We start from the raw sequence: 16,308 nt of genomic DNA, 5'->3' as shown, positions 1-16,308 counted from the left end.
GTAATTTAATAGTGGTGTAATTTACTTTATGCAACCATTCCATTATTTCATTTTTTCTGTAGAAAAATGTAAAATGAAAACTTTTCATATGGCACTTGTCACTATGATGTAATGGTAAGGAGTCTCCTTGTACCTCTGTTGCACAAACAGAATGTTAGTATTTAATCCAGTGCTCTGCAGAGCTGTGGGCTGTGGAGGTGGCTACACCACTGCTGTATTACAAGATCAGAAGCAATAAACACCAGTTCGACTAAAAAGAACACCGGAATCATTATCCGCTAGGAGATTCCTAGTTGTGGTTCCTAAAATTAGGAACACCATGTTAAAATTAGGAGTGTCTCTCTAAACTCAGAGCCAACTAAATGTAAAACTAGCACTGTGTTTTATAAAATGCTCAAAGGTGAGAGAAGAGTTACTTTATTTCCCCTTTAATTTTTTTATCTACTCCTCACATCAATACTTACTTTGATATCTTTACTCTGGGTCCCAAATACTTAATCATGGAAGCATCACTTAAGCTGTTATACACCTCTCTACCTGTTGCTTAGAACAGAATGAGTAGTGATGTCTGAGGACTGAGCTTAAAGTACCGGGGAAGAGTTTTCAGACTGTAGGGTGCTTGTGTCTCTTGGAGTTCAGGTCAAATGTTGATGAACTTGAAGCATTTAAACAGCTATCAGTACTCAGTCACTTACAGAAATTCATCCCATCTTCTTGTCACTAAGAGAAGTGACAAAGGGCACAGCAAGTCTTGGAAGTGCTCTGGAGATCTCCTGGCATTCAGAAGTAAGAGGATTCTTAGCTAGAGGTTCATTACTCCTCACTTGCTGTTTTCAAACCTTGTCAAAGCCAGGTGACAAAAAGAAGCCCAGAAAGTGTCATGACCAAAGTGAATGTGTGCTAAGCCAAATTCTGATCTTCCTTCAGCATTAAATTGACTTTGGTACTACTCCTCCTGGCTGACACTGCAGGCTGGCACTACAGCCGAGCTCACCAGGCAGAGGGTCGCTATCACAGTGCCCCGCAGAGCAGCCAGATGCCAGCGTAGTACAATCAGAAGTGAATCGCGACAATCGGAATCAATAGGAAACAGTGTGTGAATCACCGCTTAATGCACTCCAGGGTGAGTCATCCCGATTCAAACCAGCTTTCGGACCAGTACGATGTCAGTCAGTTTCTCACACAGTTCGATGTGAGTCAGATCTCAGCACCGAGTACAATGTGAAATGAGTCACTGACTAATACAGCGCCATGTGCCTCCAGTACCCGGTGCGAGTTGTCAGAGCTTCTGTGTGATATGAGTCACTTCATAGTACAGTAAAACGGGCTTTTTGGAGGCCATTCATAATTAAGCACAATGCAACCAAGCACTCAGGAGGAGATAATGGGAGTGAGCAGAGTAAACTGCTACAGGCACCAGATTCATTGCATAGTAGAGAGGTTTGTAAAATGTTAGGAGGAATAATTTTTTAAATGTTATTGTTTCTTAAAACAAGCTGCATAAAAATAACTAGGAGCAGGTACTTTCTCTGACATCAGAGCCAGCAAAAGCAGGGTTGAAGCAGTGGTAAAAATACCAGTACTAGAGAAGTCTGTGGGGTTTTATGTTGGTTTTTCTTCTAAGAGAGTTGATCAGTCAGTGTGACCGTCATGTATCCACTGAGGCTGACCCCAGCTGCCACGGAAGACAAGGCAAGGGATGCTGACAGCTTGTGCTGTGCAGAGGAGAAGATCCTGACACTGATTTAACTTAATTGCAGTTTGCAGTGACCTAGTTTGTGAGGGACTCAGCATGGGATGAAGTTATATCCATACTTACATTCATACTGCCCCACTGTCATAGCATCCACTTAATCAGCTGGACAGAAACAACAGATTATTTCATTGCTTTTTCTATGCAACTGGTAAAGAATTCTTTCATGTCTTCCCCTTATTACAGGAGAAATAATGACAGTGACCCTGCTTATTACATGTTAGAGTAACATTTTCAATGAAGTCTCTCGTGATAAAATCCAAACTAAACAAATTCTTTATCCAGAGGAGATATAGGGCATCTCTCTAAAAAACAAACAAACAAACAAAAACAAACAAAACCCACACAAAAATCCCACTGAAGGCCCAAGTAACTAGGTTTCTAACAGGAAAGTCAGATTTTACTCAGAGAAAGACTTTAATGCAGGAAGTTTTTGCAGAGAGTGGCCTTGTGGTGGCCAGCTGGGCATAACTGAATACCAAAGAAAGAGGAGCAGAAGACATCTAAGGCATTGGTAGAAAAATACCTGCAACAGGTGACATGATCAAGGCACCATTTGCCTCTTATTAGGTGGGTGTGATACCCTTTCAGCTGTTACTTTTGAAATGTAAAGCAATGCTTTAAACTGGATAGATGAACTCGGCTCCTCTGAGCTGCTGCTCCTCTGGAAAAATAAATTAAGTAAAACAAGCAAAGGTACTCAGTTTCTGGACATTTAACATGAAAGTGTCCCAGAGCTGTTAGTTACAGGGTAACACTTCCACTTGTAACTTTATGCACTGAAGCCTTTAACAGGCTTGGGCACAGCAGTGACATAAAAAGTTGGTTTATTCCATGTGCTGCCACTCTCCTTTCTGTCTTGCAGTCACAAACTCTCAACCATTTCAGCCACTCCACTACAATACGCCAAATCTCCAATAATACAAGATAACTTTTGAGGAGCTCTTACTCTTAACCTACTGAGTGGGCAATCTGACAACTATGCCTAAAGCATGTGCATATGTGTAGGCAAGTTCATTAACATATATTAGAATTCTTTTCTGTCTAAAATAGCACACTGCTTGATGCAGAAAGCCTGCCTGTCACATTTGTCAATGAAAAGGAAGAAGCATGAGCATCAAGTTTCCTGTTCATATTTCAGCTGACAGTGAACTGCCACAGGCTTCAGTGGGAGTTTGTTGCAGCCCCAAATATATCTGAATTGTTAAAAAATAGATGTAGAGATTTATTTGGAACTTGACCCCAGTTGCAAGCCTCTTATGACATTAGTAGATAAGAACAGAATCTCTTCCAACTCACTGGTTATCATTACTGGGAGGATTCAAAGTCAAAGCAGGAACTGTGAGAGATACATAACCTCACCTAAAGCTTGCTGACACCAAGAGGTGGCTTTCATTGCTTTAGTGGAGTTTGGACCAGGCCTGAGTATTTACTGAAAAGTAAGTGGACTATATGATCCACATCTGTGCCCTCACTCCAGTGGCTGTCAGCAAGTGTTCCAGCACAAGGCTTCCCAGGCTGTGGAGTTACCGGGAAAGCAACATGCTGTGGCCATGCAAATCAGCCCCGAGAACAAACTAAAATCTTGCACACCTGCCTGATTGTAATGTGCTGGTTTATTCCATGCGCTGCCACTCCAAGGAAGTTTATTCCATGTGCTGCCACAACCAAGGAGAAAATCTTACGTCTCAGTAATTAAGTTTAAGTAATAGAATCTTTGCACTCTGAGCTGAAAAAATGTCATTGTGTTTTAGCATAAAGTGGGGATAAAAGTATAAAGTTTTGTCTATGATCTTCTGTGTATTCCTGGGTTTGAGGCTTTTTTTTTTTTTTTTTTAATTTGGTTGAGGTTTTATTTTGGTTTTAAAATTGAGATTTGTGGCTTAGATTTTAAATATTCCTCCTTTGGGAATGCTATTTTCTTGGTAGCCCACATTTCTGCTGAGAAATTAGCAAATACTATAAATGTTACAACTAAGCCAAATATCATCTGAGGTATTTTTAACCAGGGAAATAATTTTCACGACTGACCTTTACACTCCTTTGTGTTTATAAGGTTACATGGAGAAATGTTTCATAATCTGAATGTCAGATAGGTATGCTTTGGAGTGGAAAAATTATGACAAACATTCTTATCTCACCACCTCAGCATTACTCTTAAGGCATACAATGGTTTTGCCACTATTGTCAAAAGTAGCATCTCTGATGCTTGCCAAAATGCTTGGACTATTTTTTTTTTAATTACTTATTAGCATTCAATAATATGAGCCCATACTTTTTTATATGATTCATAGATACTATCTATCAGGATACGAAGCAAGAACATGTGTCATTAATTTTCCTTTATTTTTCTTTCATTGGTCTTTAGGGACAATTTTATAATGGACTAAATTTTTTTGTTATCGTTACCTAGAGAAGGACATCTCTTTCCTTGGGAGATCCAGAAACTCTGCAGAGATGCTACATTAGATTGACTTGAAACAATGAACCAACTGGAGACAAGCTGATCACCTCAACACCTACTCCCCATTCTCATTTAAGTTTTTGAGTAATTGGCACTCTCCAGGTGGAATTTGGATGGTTCTGTGGATTCCTCCAGGCAGGACCCACTGCCTGAACAACTTTCTTGATGTTCCAGTGTGCTGATTAATATCCAGGGTGGAGGATATCCAGAAACCCCAAAGCTACAAAATCAACCCAATTCTGCACAGACTGCAGGTAGTCAGAGGAGACTTGTAAGTAACCAGTCACTTCCATAGTCAGAAGAAACTTCCTGCAGACACAAAAATTATCATGTAGGATAGACTCATCTACGCAATTTAGGGAGGTAGAAGATGTTTTGTAGCTCCAGAGAATCCCAGGGTGGATTATGTGTGTGCTGGAGCAGTCACAAGGCACATGAGACAGCCTTGATCTGAGGATCTGAGCAGTAATGCAGGTCCCAGAGCCTCATGAGATCCAGCCAGCACCACACTATGAGGACCTGCGCAACAAAAATTGTTCCATGCTGTCTTCAGTTGGGGGGCTCAGTGAAAACCTCTTGCCATCTAGACACTGACACTGACTGCCCCATTCAATGATTTGATTCCTCACAGTGACTCAATATTAGCAAAATTAGACCCTACTGACTATTTGTGCTATACTCAGCAATTGGCTGAAACCATACCCAGTTTGAGAACAAACAGAGCACAAGATGGTAGGGGTTGAAGTCCTTTGGTTAAAGGTGTCTTACATCATTCCATCAGTAGCCTAAAAGCATTTTTGGATTCCTCAGAAAACTTGTACAGGATAGCAGTCTATCTCCAGTTTTCTAATCCTCTGTGTTTTCTTCTCTAACCCATTTTCAAACTAGGCACATTGCTGCTCCAGATGGTGGGGACAGAGAAGGCAGACTCCAGTTCTCAAAGTGCAGAGAACATCCAGTACAGAGGGTTCTCATACAATTTTTTCATTCCCATAGTACCTTCAGAGAGGTCTGGAAATCTAATGTCCCAAAGTAACAACTGTAAAATTACATGAGTAGAAGACCTTTTCACTATGAGGTCTAAAAACATCTCCTTTTTGCCCTGAAGGAGCCTGAAGTCTACTGAAGGCAAAATAATAACCACCTCAATTCCCATTGATCCGTGAATCAATCAAACAATTGCTTAAATTGTTGCCAATGGGGCTGCACTCTAAAGGAGCAAGGAATTTTGTTAATTCCTACAAATAACATTCACTGGATTAATTGATAGATCTACTATCCATTCCTGCACACAGCACAACTCCAACCAGCAACTGCCTGACAAGGCTCATTACACAGCTCTGGTGGCTGCAGCAAGAAGCGGCAAAGTGTGATGGAAAACTTCCATATCCTACAGTGAAATTCTGGATATATTAGAAGCAGCAGAAAGATACCTACATACATAAAATAAGGCTCTTCTGAAGTTAGGTAAACAGTGCTGAGATAGATCACTTACTGCTTGTTCTGTGTACCTGACAGCCTGACATGGTTTTGTCCGATGGGACTTAATACTATGTGCACCAAAGGAATTTCTACAACTCTGTAATAGCCTGCACTACTGCTCATCTCTCTACCTTGCCATCCTATAACATGGGCCCTGGATTGTATTTAGCCCAGGCTAAATCATTATTAATATGAATTAGAGATATGAATGTGTGAACATAAATTATCTCAGAAGTAAGAGTGGATGTATTAGGCTATATAAACAGCACATGTCTGAATCCAAGTTACATTTTTCTAATCAATAATAATAGTTTACTGTCCAAAGCAGCCTGAAATATTGTTAGATATATGATTCTTCCAAAAATGTTTTATATGCTATCACTCTCTAATTGAAATGTTAAAATGCTCCATTTTAAAAAAGTATAGGTATCTGGAAGGAAATAAATATTTATTCATTCCATTCATATGAATCTGAAGCTGACAGGAAGAAATCTGAATCTACAAATGCATTCTACATTTCAGTTATCCTTTCACATTTTGAAACAAGAAAGGTCGGGGAGGGGAAGTTGGAAGCTATGTTATTTTCTCTGACTTTCTATTTCTGGTAATTTAGGCATTGCTTGTCAGATTGGGCCTTCAGAGCTTTAAAATGGGTTGTAGGTTTTATCTATATTGTTGTCCTTGTATTTTATTCCTCCTGCTACACAGGTGCATCTTCTGCTACCATGTCATGCATTTGTCTCGGGAGAGTGGGTGGTTCTCACAAATATAAAACCTATTAAGCTCTACAAGACAGAAATAAATTCAACATTGAAAAAAAAACACAGTAGCCAAAGTGCAGCAAAATGTAATGCTGCACTCTGCTAAAACAACATTCTTTCTTCTCCTGACACTTCTGTCGAGTCCATGACACCAGCCGTACATTCCCCCTCAAGTTAAACAATAGCATTTCCTAAACCCGAATGGACACTTCAGAAAGGAAAGCGATTTTTAACCCCCAAGTATTTATCTTATTAGATTCAAGTCTGATATTATAGATTAAAAAAACCCTCAAAATTGGTAGCAGCTAATTTTAATTCCTCTACAATTGTCATGGCCTCAAAAGAAGGTTTAGCAACCTGAAACAAACCTACACACAAAGGGATCTCGTGACACAGGAGGATGACTAGCTATGTATCCAAAAATCAACTACAAATAAAATGAAGAAAGCTATATTCATCTTTCTACAAGCTAGCATTTAATCTCTCAAAAACATCTGTCACTTACATATGGCACAACTTTCAGCGTAACAGAGAGAGCACTATTAAGTGCTGTAGAGCAAGTGTGAAGCTCAGAGATAGGTCAGAAATGAAAAGGGACTTCAAAGGGACTTGTCATTTCATCAACACCACTTATCTGCACACTCTACAAAATGCAGTCTCCAAAAAGGCTTCGTTCAACTGTGCAAAAAAACCAAATAGTGCACCCACCAAAAATTGTTTCATGCTGTCTTCAGTTTGGGGCCTCAGTGAAAACCATGTAATTGTTATCATCTAGTTTTGTGTTTCCTCCTCACCTTCACAGAAGCACAGAGAAAAAAGTTTTTAAAAACTGTGGCAGTCAGACCTTCAATGAAGAAATAAGCATTGGCCCTTTCCCCATTGCTACAAAGGGAACCAGCAGGTTTGAGACATCCTCAATACTCACCAAAGGCCAGATTTTCAGGAGAGCTCAGGTGTCCCACTCAAGCATCTTGAAGCCTGTGCACTGGCTAATCAGGCGAAAGAAAGAAAAAAAGAAAAAAAAGAGGCCCTAACCACTTCTATTCTCTACCATTTTCCTTAGGATGGCCTTGAAGTCAAAACCTCAGGAAACCCTTTTCAACTCCTAGGCTGATACACCTCTGTGCCAAGAGCTCTAGCTCTCCAAGACCCCTCACTTGTACCTTTTGTTCTCTGCCTCACCACTCCCTTCTCATTGTATTCCCATGCACGTGAAGAATTCATTAGCCCTTTGCTTTCCATCACAGCACTTAAATGAGTGAATCTTCCAAAGGCTTCAACACCTTAGAACTTCCACGGGGGGAAATCAGCGTTTTAAGCTTTTCAGTTCCCTTGAGGCTGTGGCCTTCAGCACTTCTGGGTAAGACTTTCAAAGCAAACAAAAAAGGAAAAAAGAGAGAGATGTTTCTTACTTCCCCCTTCCTTTGTTGCTTGCAGCCCATGGGATCGGAGAGGACGGAGATACGCAAACGGCAGATGGCTACGACCCCAGAGACCCCAGGTGCTGCACAGGCTCAGCTCAGCACAGGAAATCGAGGGTCCAATGCCTGCTGCTTTTGTTGGTGCTGTTGCTGCAGCTGCTCATGGTAACCCCTCTCATTCAAGCCTTCAAGCCTCTAGGGAACAGAATAGCAGGGAAGGGACACATACCTTCTGCACAGGACAACACAAACCAAATAAAATACTTGTATAATTCTGCTGATCCGGGACACAAAGAGATACTGTGCTATACTACTAGACACAACCCTTTACTCCAGTGTACTCTTTCTTTCCCCTGCCATTGAAACAACAGATTTTAAAAGAAATATCTGTATAGTATCTCTATTGCTCTTTTTTTGTCAATACTGTGTAATGTCTGTTTTGTGCTGGACAGGGTCTCCTCAGCACTGAGCTTCACCAAGGTTCCCACTAAAAACTGAAAGCAATACCAGAATATGTCAGATCTTTATTTTTAGATTTAGGCCTTGACAAGCAGCACCAAAGGTGTTAAATGGAGTTAGGAGAAGGTGGAAGAATTTGTAGGTCAGAAAATGAATTAGCAGGTGCCCAGCACACTTCTTTTCCCCTGAAGGTAACTGGATCTGTTGTCATTAATTAGTATTGCAACTCTTGGCACCTGCAACTCATATGAAGATAATCATTGGGACCAGAAACTTTAAACATTGTGGGTATTTGCTGAGGGTGAAGAGCTAAGCAGAAAAAAATTCAGAAAAACTCCCATTACAAAAGTCCCACTCATATTAAGGAAGAAAATTTATCAGTCAAAGCAAAAGAGAAGGAATCACTTGATTCCTTAAATTAACAATGTGTTCACCTTCACTTTAATATCAGCTCCTCCAGATCCAAGTGATTTCATTCTAAATTGAAATAAATCTTCCCATACTCAAAAGTCCTGTATCTGTTTAGGGCAAAGTGCTACTTAATGGGTGAGAATAGAACTTGCATTCAAATAAAGTATTAAACAGCCATAGAGTTCAGCCAACTGAACTGGCAGCAAGTGGAATGCTTCTTAGAAATTCACTATCTACCACATAAACACTTCAGAGCAAGCAAACGTGGCACTGAGGTGATGGGAAGTGATCATAAATAACCTTACAGCCTGGGCTAGGAATCTATTCCACTAGGTGCTGTTTTCCAATAGCATCTTGTGGCAAATGCTTTGGAGAACACCATTAGAAGGCAAGGGAAGAGCAGACTGATCACTTCCTTGCTATTGGTCTTCAGCTCATCAGAAGCCAAGACACACAATGCAAATAGTGAATATTTTGCAAGGACAAAATGCTGCTTGGAGGTTTGGGTTTTTTTGTGAGATGTAAAGAACTCTGGCTCTGATCCTACCAAGCTTTTCAGCAGGTGCTTAGAGGTAAACTAAGGTAGACTTTAGAGAGACATTAATACTCTGCCTGTACAGGATCAGTTTGCTACCTATTGCATCTATGTTAAAGCATCCTATACAAATTCCAATGCCATTTCAACAGCTGTCCAGTGCAAGTGGCTCAGTCCAGAGCTGCATTACACAAAAAATGGTTTTCCATTCAAGGAAAAAATAAGACACATTTATCTACTAAGTCATGGTACATAAAATTTGCATTTTACCTTTTAAATTGTTGATAAACTGCTTTGTTTTTGTCATTTTACCTGATATTTTCCAGGATGCTCATTTTCTGTGTATCTCACTATTCAAACAATTCAAAGAAAGCAATTTACTCAATAGGGTTTGTGAAAGTACCCAAATTTCATGATGCTTAAAATTCCTATTTGCATTTCAGAATCATCTGGGAAACCAATACAGGCTCAGAAACAGAGTAGCTTGTTTCAGCTTTAAAATAATTTCTGATTTTTTAAAAAACAATTGTTTTCTAGTAGCAAGAAATGCAAAACAAACCAAAATTAAGCTATTTATGTTCCCCATTCATAGACCATTTCCTCAAAATAGGCTAAGCTCTTGGAACAGAAAGATTATGAATAGGAATAAAAATAACAGCCTCCATGAGTCATGCTGCTGAGCTGCTGAACATCCAATATTCAGCATATTCTTAATAGTAGATTTAGAATGAACTGAAATGAGTCTCTCAGCTGGATGCTCAAAGCCTGTGTTCATTCCTACAGTCAAACTCAAGCCTCCAACCTGTTACTGATACAGTATTGCACTAGTGTCTTTATTGTTTACTTGTACATTTCTAGGGAAAGAGCCTGCCTGTAAGTAATTTTTTGAAGCATGTTCTCTTAGGGAAGCTTTTGTTATTTCTTTGGTCCTTTTCCTTTTCTGTGCATTATCCTTTGAAGACTATTCCTTTTTATTGGATCTGTTGGTTCCCCTCAATCCAAAAATAGCTCTGACAAGAGTATCACTTCCTGTCTGTGTGTGAGGAATACATATGACTCTACATATTCAAAAAAGGCCAGAACCACTGGTAAAAAGGGTAGTAAAGGCTTTAGACCCATATAACCTAACAGAAAAAAGAATTAGCATTACTACTTACTTATTTCTCTTTTTTTTTTTTTTTTTTTAAGATAAGTTGAGATAGTTCGTTGGTTTGAACATATGGTTCAGATATTGCCAAAAAAAAAGCATTTGCAGTATCTGCTCTCCATCTTAGCTATACAAAAGCTTTCCTATGTCTTCAACACATGGACTGCCGTGGCAAAGAGAAAAGCAAGTCTCTGCAGATTATGGACTAACAGTAGACAAAGATGGAGATGCCCAGTAAATAATAAGGCAGCAAATAAGACTTGGCCAAGAGTTTAGAATGCAAAACAGTCAGAAAAATCCACTGGTTTAACATAAAAACCTTCCTAGAGATAAATGAGATTCTTAGGGATTAAGACAGCAAAACTTAGAACATTAGCATGAAAGAAATGTAAGATACAAATGAAGAAATTAAGTTTGGTATTTCCCTAGAAGTTATAGCAACTGTGTTACCTTGTTTCAGCTGCAGGGCCCGTTTCATATAAATAACAGGCAATATAAAATATAAAAAACACCGGGACCTTTTCTTCTTGACATATTTTAAGCAGCTTTACAGATTATATGACAGCATGTATGTATGCACATGCATTTCTCACTAAGCTACTATAGCCTGGATGAACTGGAATGTAGCCCCCACTCCCTAAAAAAATATTTATATTTTCAAATCCAGTTTCAAATGAAAATGAATCATCTACAACTACAAAAGAAATGTTTTAAAACTAGAGCTAACAACATTTAATGAAAGAAGCAGGAGTTCATAGCTACCCTTCCACAGACATCAAAAACTGTCAGTGATCACTAGTGATTGCAGCAAATTTTGTTTTTGTAATGCTACAAACGAGTCTTACCATTCAGACATACTCAAAATTATATTCAGCAATGATAGATCTGCTCTTTGTGCTCCAAACCTCACATTTTGATGCATGTATTAGCAATTTTCTAAGATGCAATCAATCACCACACAATCTGGCTCCATCTACATCTGAACTCTGCAATATGCTTACCCTTCCAACATCACATACAGAAGTCATTAGCTCACTTAAATCTTGTGTCCTGCTTCTGAACTCTGGCTTCCCTGTGACATGGTATCACCAAACCAAACCAGAGTCTTGGCCCTCATCACATTCGAGAAATAAATGCAAATGAATCCAAACCCACCTACCTTGAAACCCAGCTCACATAAAAGCAGTGCATCAGGTCTAGCTTAAGTAAAAGCATTGCACTGAGCACACACAGTACAAAAACCAATGGAGAATAGATTTGGTATGTGACAAAGGGTATGCATGTATACATATACATTCCATACACACTTGTGTGTATATATATAGAGCACTGGACCTGACAATCCTTATGGGTCCCTTCAACTTGGGATATTTTACAGAACTATCCTCTTTCTGTAAAAAATCTTTATTATAGAATATTAAACAGCATTCAGCTACACTCAAGGTTTATACAATTGCAAAAATAAGGTCAGAATGTAACTGTGGGTAATGTGCCTATCATTAGCTTCTGTCCTTTTAGAATTATTTTTTTAGTATAGAAGGAAAAGTATCTGGTGTATGTTCAGCCTTTTTCTCTATAAAGTTGACTAAAACTTTGCTTGCTACTTTGCAGTCTTACTGTTAGAAATCAAGAAGAAGAGAGAGCAAGGAGAACATCTCATGAACTCCAAGCAGAGGGTATTCCAAACTGTGAGGAAAGGTATGGTCTTTATTAAGTGTTCTGTCAAGCTGAAATGAAACAAACCCAACAAACCATACTAAGTAATTATAATGGTTTACCTGGAATATGAAAATAACTATTATCTACTTGTCATTTACACCAATTTGCAAGTCACTTGTTTTTTTATCTTCTAATGAACCAAAGGTCTGATCTATAATATTTTCCTTCATTTATATGCAGCACATAAGCACATCCCCACTCCCATGACAAATTAAAACCAGCATTGTAAACTGTCTCCCTTTTTCCTGAAATAATTTAAAAATACACCCTGTTCCCACCCAGCAAGTATGCAATGGGCTTAACTGGCAGTGCTCAGCCTTACAATAAACTGGAGCTTAAATCCTCCCAAAAGTCTGGCAACAGTTTCTTCAGAAATGCTCAGACAGGTAAAAGCACCTGCAAAATGGTAACATACAGGTGGGTACCTTTCAAAGTGTTTGAATCATTGCTTCTTTATATGTATTTTCATTCAATTTTTAACCATAATTTAACAAGGAATATTAGGGATAGAAAAAATGTCTAGCTGTTCCACGGGTACTTCTTTGTTGTAATTACTCTGAGCAGTAAACTGCAATTTCTGCATCAAAGCAGAGGCAATCACCTGCATCAGAGCTTTTGATAAGCAGACTTTCAAAAAACATCTCATAATGTGTTTGCACAAGTTTGCACTTGGGTAGTTCCAGTGAAGAATCAGAACCTCATGAACCTTACAATTTTGTTCCATTGTGATGGCAGATGCCTCCTGCCAGCTGCAAACAGCTTGAGTAACAATCGTTCATTTCTCTCCTTTTGCTCTTCTTCCTCCTTTAAGCCCTGCTCCCACTCTTGAAGAAGTAAATGCCTGGGCTCAATCATTTGACAAGTTGATGCTTACTCCAGCTGGCAGAAATGCTTTTCGTGAATTTCTGCGAACAGAATTCAGCGAGGAAAACATGCTTTTCTGGATGGCCTGTGAGGAACTAAAACAAGAATCCAACAAAAGCGTCATTGAAGAAAAAGCAAGACTAATTTATGAAGATTATATTTCTATCCTTTCTCCAAAGGAGGTATATTGCTTTCCCTAATACATTCTTTGATGTTTCTTTGCACAGTTAGTTCTAACGTGTTTAAAGCTACAGTAATACTCAGGGAGAACTTCCACCTCTCCTCCCCCCCATTCCATGCCATCAAGTAGATATTTAGGGGCAGAAGGCACCCACCATTGAGGTGAGATGGTCAAAACTACTTTCACCGGTTGTAAGGAAGCTCCTCCTGTGCTACCCTGGCATGATGTGGAATTTTTAGTTTGAGGCACAAATATATGGCTGATCACATTATCCTTGCCCAACTCAATTTTTATTTGTTGGACAAATCAATTCCTTTTCTCGTTACACTCAGAAGAGGGTGTCTACATTTCTCCATAAGCACAGTAATCACAGCTAAAGTGTTATTTTCAAAGTACAAATTTCTCAAAGAGTAGCTGAAAAATATGGCATAGAACACACACAATGACTTCCCCAAAAGTTTCAAAACTACTTGTCACTTTGCTGTTAGCAAATATGTCAAGTTTCAAAGACACCTCAGTATAGCTTGAATATAATCCTGCCAAGCAGGTTGGAATTTTAAACCTTTCAACATCCTTGCAAAATTGCAATTTAATTTTTTTTGGTGCCAGCTATACTTAAAAAAATGCTGGTTTAAATCTACCCAGTCTCTTTCTGCAATACTAATATCTCCCTACAGACACTAGGGACTTCCAGAAAAAAGAAAAAAATTACATTGTTGTATGGAATCATTATATAGCCCTACCTGTGGTTCACATCAACTCACTCTGCTTTTTAACAGCAATTTGATTAAGAAACAGCTTCCCATGTTTCACTGTCCACCTGCGTCATACTCTTACTCCAAACTCAGTCTCTACAACAGCACTAACTCTCCAGGAAATGAACTGTCACTAAAAATTATAAATGCTCTCTACTACAGAGCAGGAAGTTGGTCTGAAAATAACCCATCGGTCTCGGTAATAAAGGGATTTCAGACAGCCTAGTTCAAATAAGGTACCTCAGTGAGGACATTACCCATACTTAAGATATTACTCCATTCCAATTTTGACAGAATAATTTTTTGCATAAGTTTATTTAGCAATTTTTACAGTCTTGGAGGACACCAGCCTAAATGCTTAAAAAAGATGGCATTTTCAACCAATGAAACAAAACTAAGACCCCACCTGTATTATTCACCACTATTATTTACATGACTTTCTATTTTAATACGCAGGTCAGTCTGGACTCCAGAGTAAGAGAAGTTATTAACCGAAATATGCTGGAACCCTCACAACACACCTTTGATGATGCACAGCTTCAAATTTATACCTTAATGCACAGAGACTCTTACCCACGGTTTATGAACTCTGCTATTTATAAGGACTTGCTTCAGTCCTTGTCTGAAAAATCCATTGAAGCATAGAATTTTTTCTTAAATGTATTTATTTTAAAACAGACTGGACTCTGGGCTACAGAAATCCACAGGGAATTTAGAATTAATCAGATATTTACTTGAAAATAAGTCAGGCAAGTTTTACTACAGACTGGATAATTTAAATCTGCACAAAGCTCTGACACAATCAGCTAAGTACAGTTTCTGATTAAATTCAGTATTACTTTTGAAAAGGAAATGAAGAAAATTAAGAAGAAACGTTGTTCAAAAATGCAGTATTTTTCAAACACAACAGACAATTCAGACACAAAGCTATTACAACTTACGTCTGAGGTACAAATACCATCTGAGCACGAAACTAAAACTGATTCTAACTGGAGTGTTAGAATTTTCTGGAAAACCAAACCAGTTGCCCCATCCACACTGTGACCAAAGTAAAAATATTACTGTCAATACTGTGTTACTCTAGGCAGTGCCATCACAGCTGGCATAGATACACTCCACTTGTTTTGGTATATTTAATGCATACATGGTGCACTAATGGAAATTGGCATGGCAATCTCAAGTTTATGAAAGTTACTTGTTGAAATAATGCTGCTTATAAAAAAAAACCTTTTGCTGAAGAATTGTTATTTTAGTATTAGAATCCGCTGAAAGCATTAAGTTCCCTTTGTTAATGTTCATAAAGTTAAATAATTTATTTCAGAGGAAGACAAGTCTGGGCATTGAAATTCCAAAATAAAGCACAAGAATTCTCACTTTTTTTCTCTTCCCTCAGAAGGTGTTTGTAAAACCCTTCACTATTTGCTCCCAAAAGAATGACAGTTTCAACCAGCTTGGGTTTGTAAATATGAAATTCCCTCCTTCCCTGACAGATCTTGTAAGGTTTCCATTACAGATATACACACATTTACTTAATAAAAACAGGAAGATGGAACTTGTGTTCTGATGCTATTTCAGACTATCCAACAGCACCAGCTCTCTCCAGTATAAACCATGTTCATTTACAGTATACCCAAGGCATTACACTTAATTCCTGGTCATATCTCAAAATCAGCAATCATGGGAAATACTAGGAAGAAAGTAAGTTGAATCCACGTAAACTATCTGTAGATCTGTTACTCTAATGTCTTCTTTCTTTTAAATTACAAGATTCACTACAGTTCCACTACATTAAACTCTGGAGTTTATAGTGGATTTCCACTGAATTGTATTTTTTCCTGTGTATTTATTTAAATGAGCCAAATGACACATATAGGTTGGAAAAAGACATATGAGAAAGACACAAAAAAATACCCCTAGAAGGGAGAACCAGATAGACATAGTTCAGTGATGTGCACTGTAGCCTTTCCAAAACCTACTCTTTGCCTAATTCCAGCACTATGGAAAATACAAAATGGGGACTTTCTCTAAAAAAATTAAATGGAAAGAACAAAACAGAATTTAGGAGATCAATTTAATTGTTTAGTCAGTGCACTTGGCAGGAGATGTTGTGCCCTTACTGCATTTGCATTTTGAAGCACATAATGATTTGATTTTTTCAGTACATAGCACCAGAGGAAAAGAGCTGGTACATGGTAATTCATCAAAGCCATGGGCTGGTTCAAGCCAGGCTGGATGGGCAACCTGGGCTAATGGAAATTGTTCCTGCCAGTGAGGTTGGTACTAGATTAAGGTACCTTCCAACCCAAATCATTTATGATTCTATGACCAGTTTTCATCATCTCCTTCCAAATATTCA

At 38.6% G+C, this 16,308-nt stretch overlaps 1 protein-coding gene across 4 annotated transcripts in view; it reads left to right on the top strand.

Annotated features, from left to right (window-relative positions):
• Positions 1-15,990, top strand: part of RGS20 (regulator of G protein signaling 20) — a 35,522-nt gene extending 19,532 nt beyond the window's left edge. For 3 of the 4 annotated variants that reach the window (XM_068188827.1, XM_068188833.1, XM_068188842.1), the window contains 4 exons: positions 7,898-8,046; positions 12,045-12,131; positions 12,964-13,198; positions 14,409-15,990. In XM_068188827.1, coding sequence (XP_068044928.1) covers positions 7,898-8,046; positions 12,045-12,131; positions 12,964-13,198; positions 14,409-14,597 — 660 coding nt within the window. In that variant the 3' untranslated portion in view covers positions 14,598-15,990. The remainder of the gene's footprint in view (positions 1-7,897; positions 8,047-12,044; positions 12,132-12,963; positions 13,199-14,408) is intronic. The other variant, XM_068188850.1, reaches the window with a different exon arrangement.
• The last annotated feature ends 318 nt before the right edge of the window (positions 15,991-16,308 follow it).

This window comes from Anomalospiza imberbis, chromosome 1 (assembly GCF_031753505.1).
Source record: "Anomalospiza imberbis isolate Cuckoo-Finch-1a 21T00152 chromosome 1, ASM3175350v1, whole genome shotgun sequence".
NCBI classification, from domain to species: domain Eukaryota; kingdom Metazoa; phylum Chordata; class Aves; order Passeriformes; family Viduidae; genus Anomalospiza; species Anomalospiza imberbis.
The sequence above is the reverse complement of the archived record's forward strand: the minus strand, read 5'-3'. Positions and strand labels throughout refer to the sequence as shown.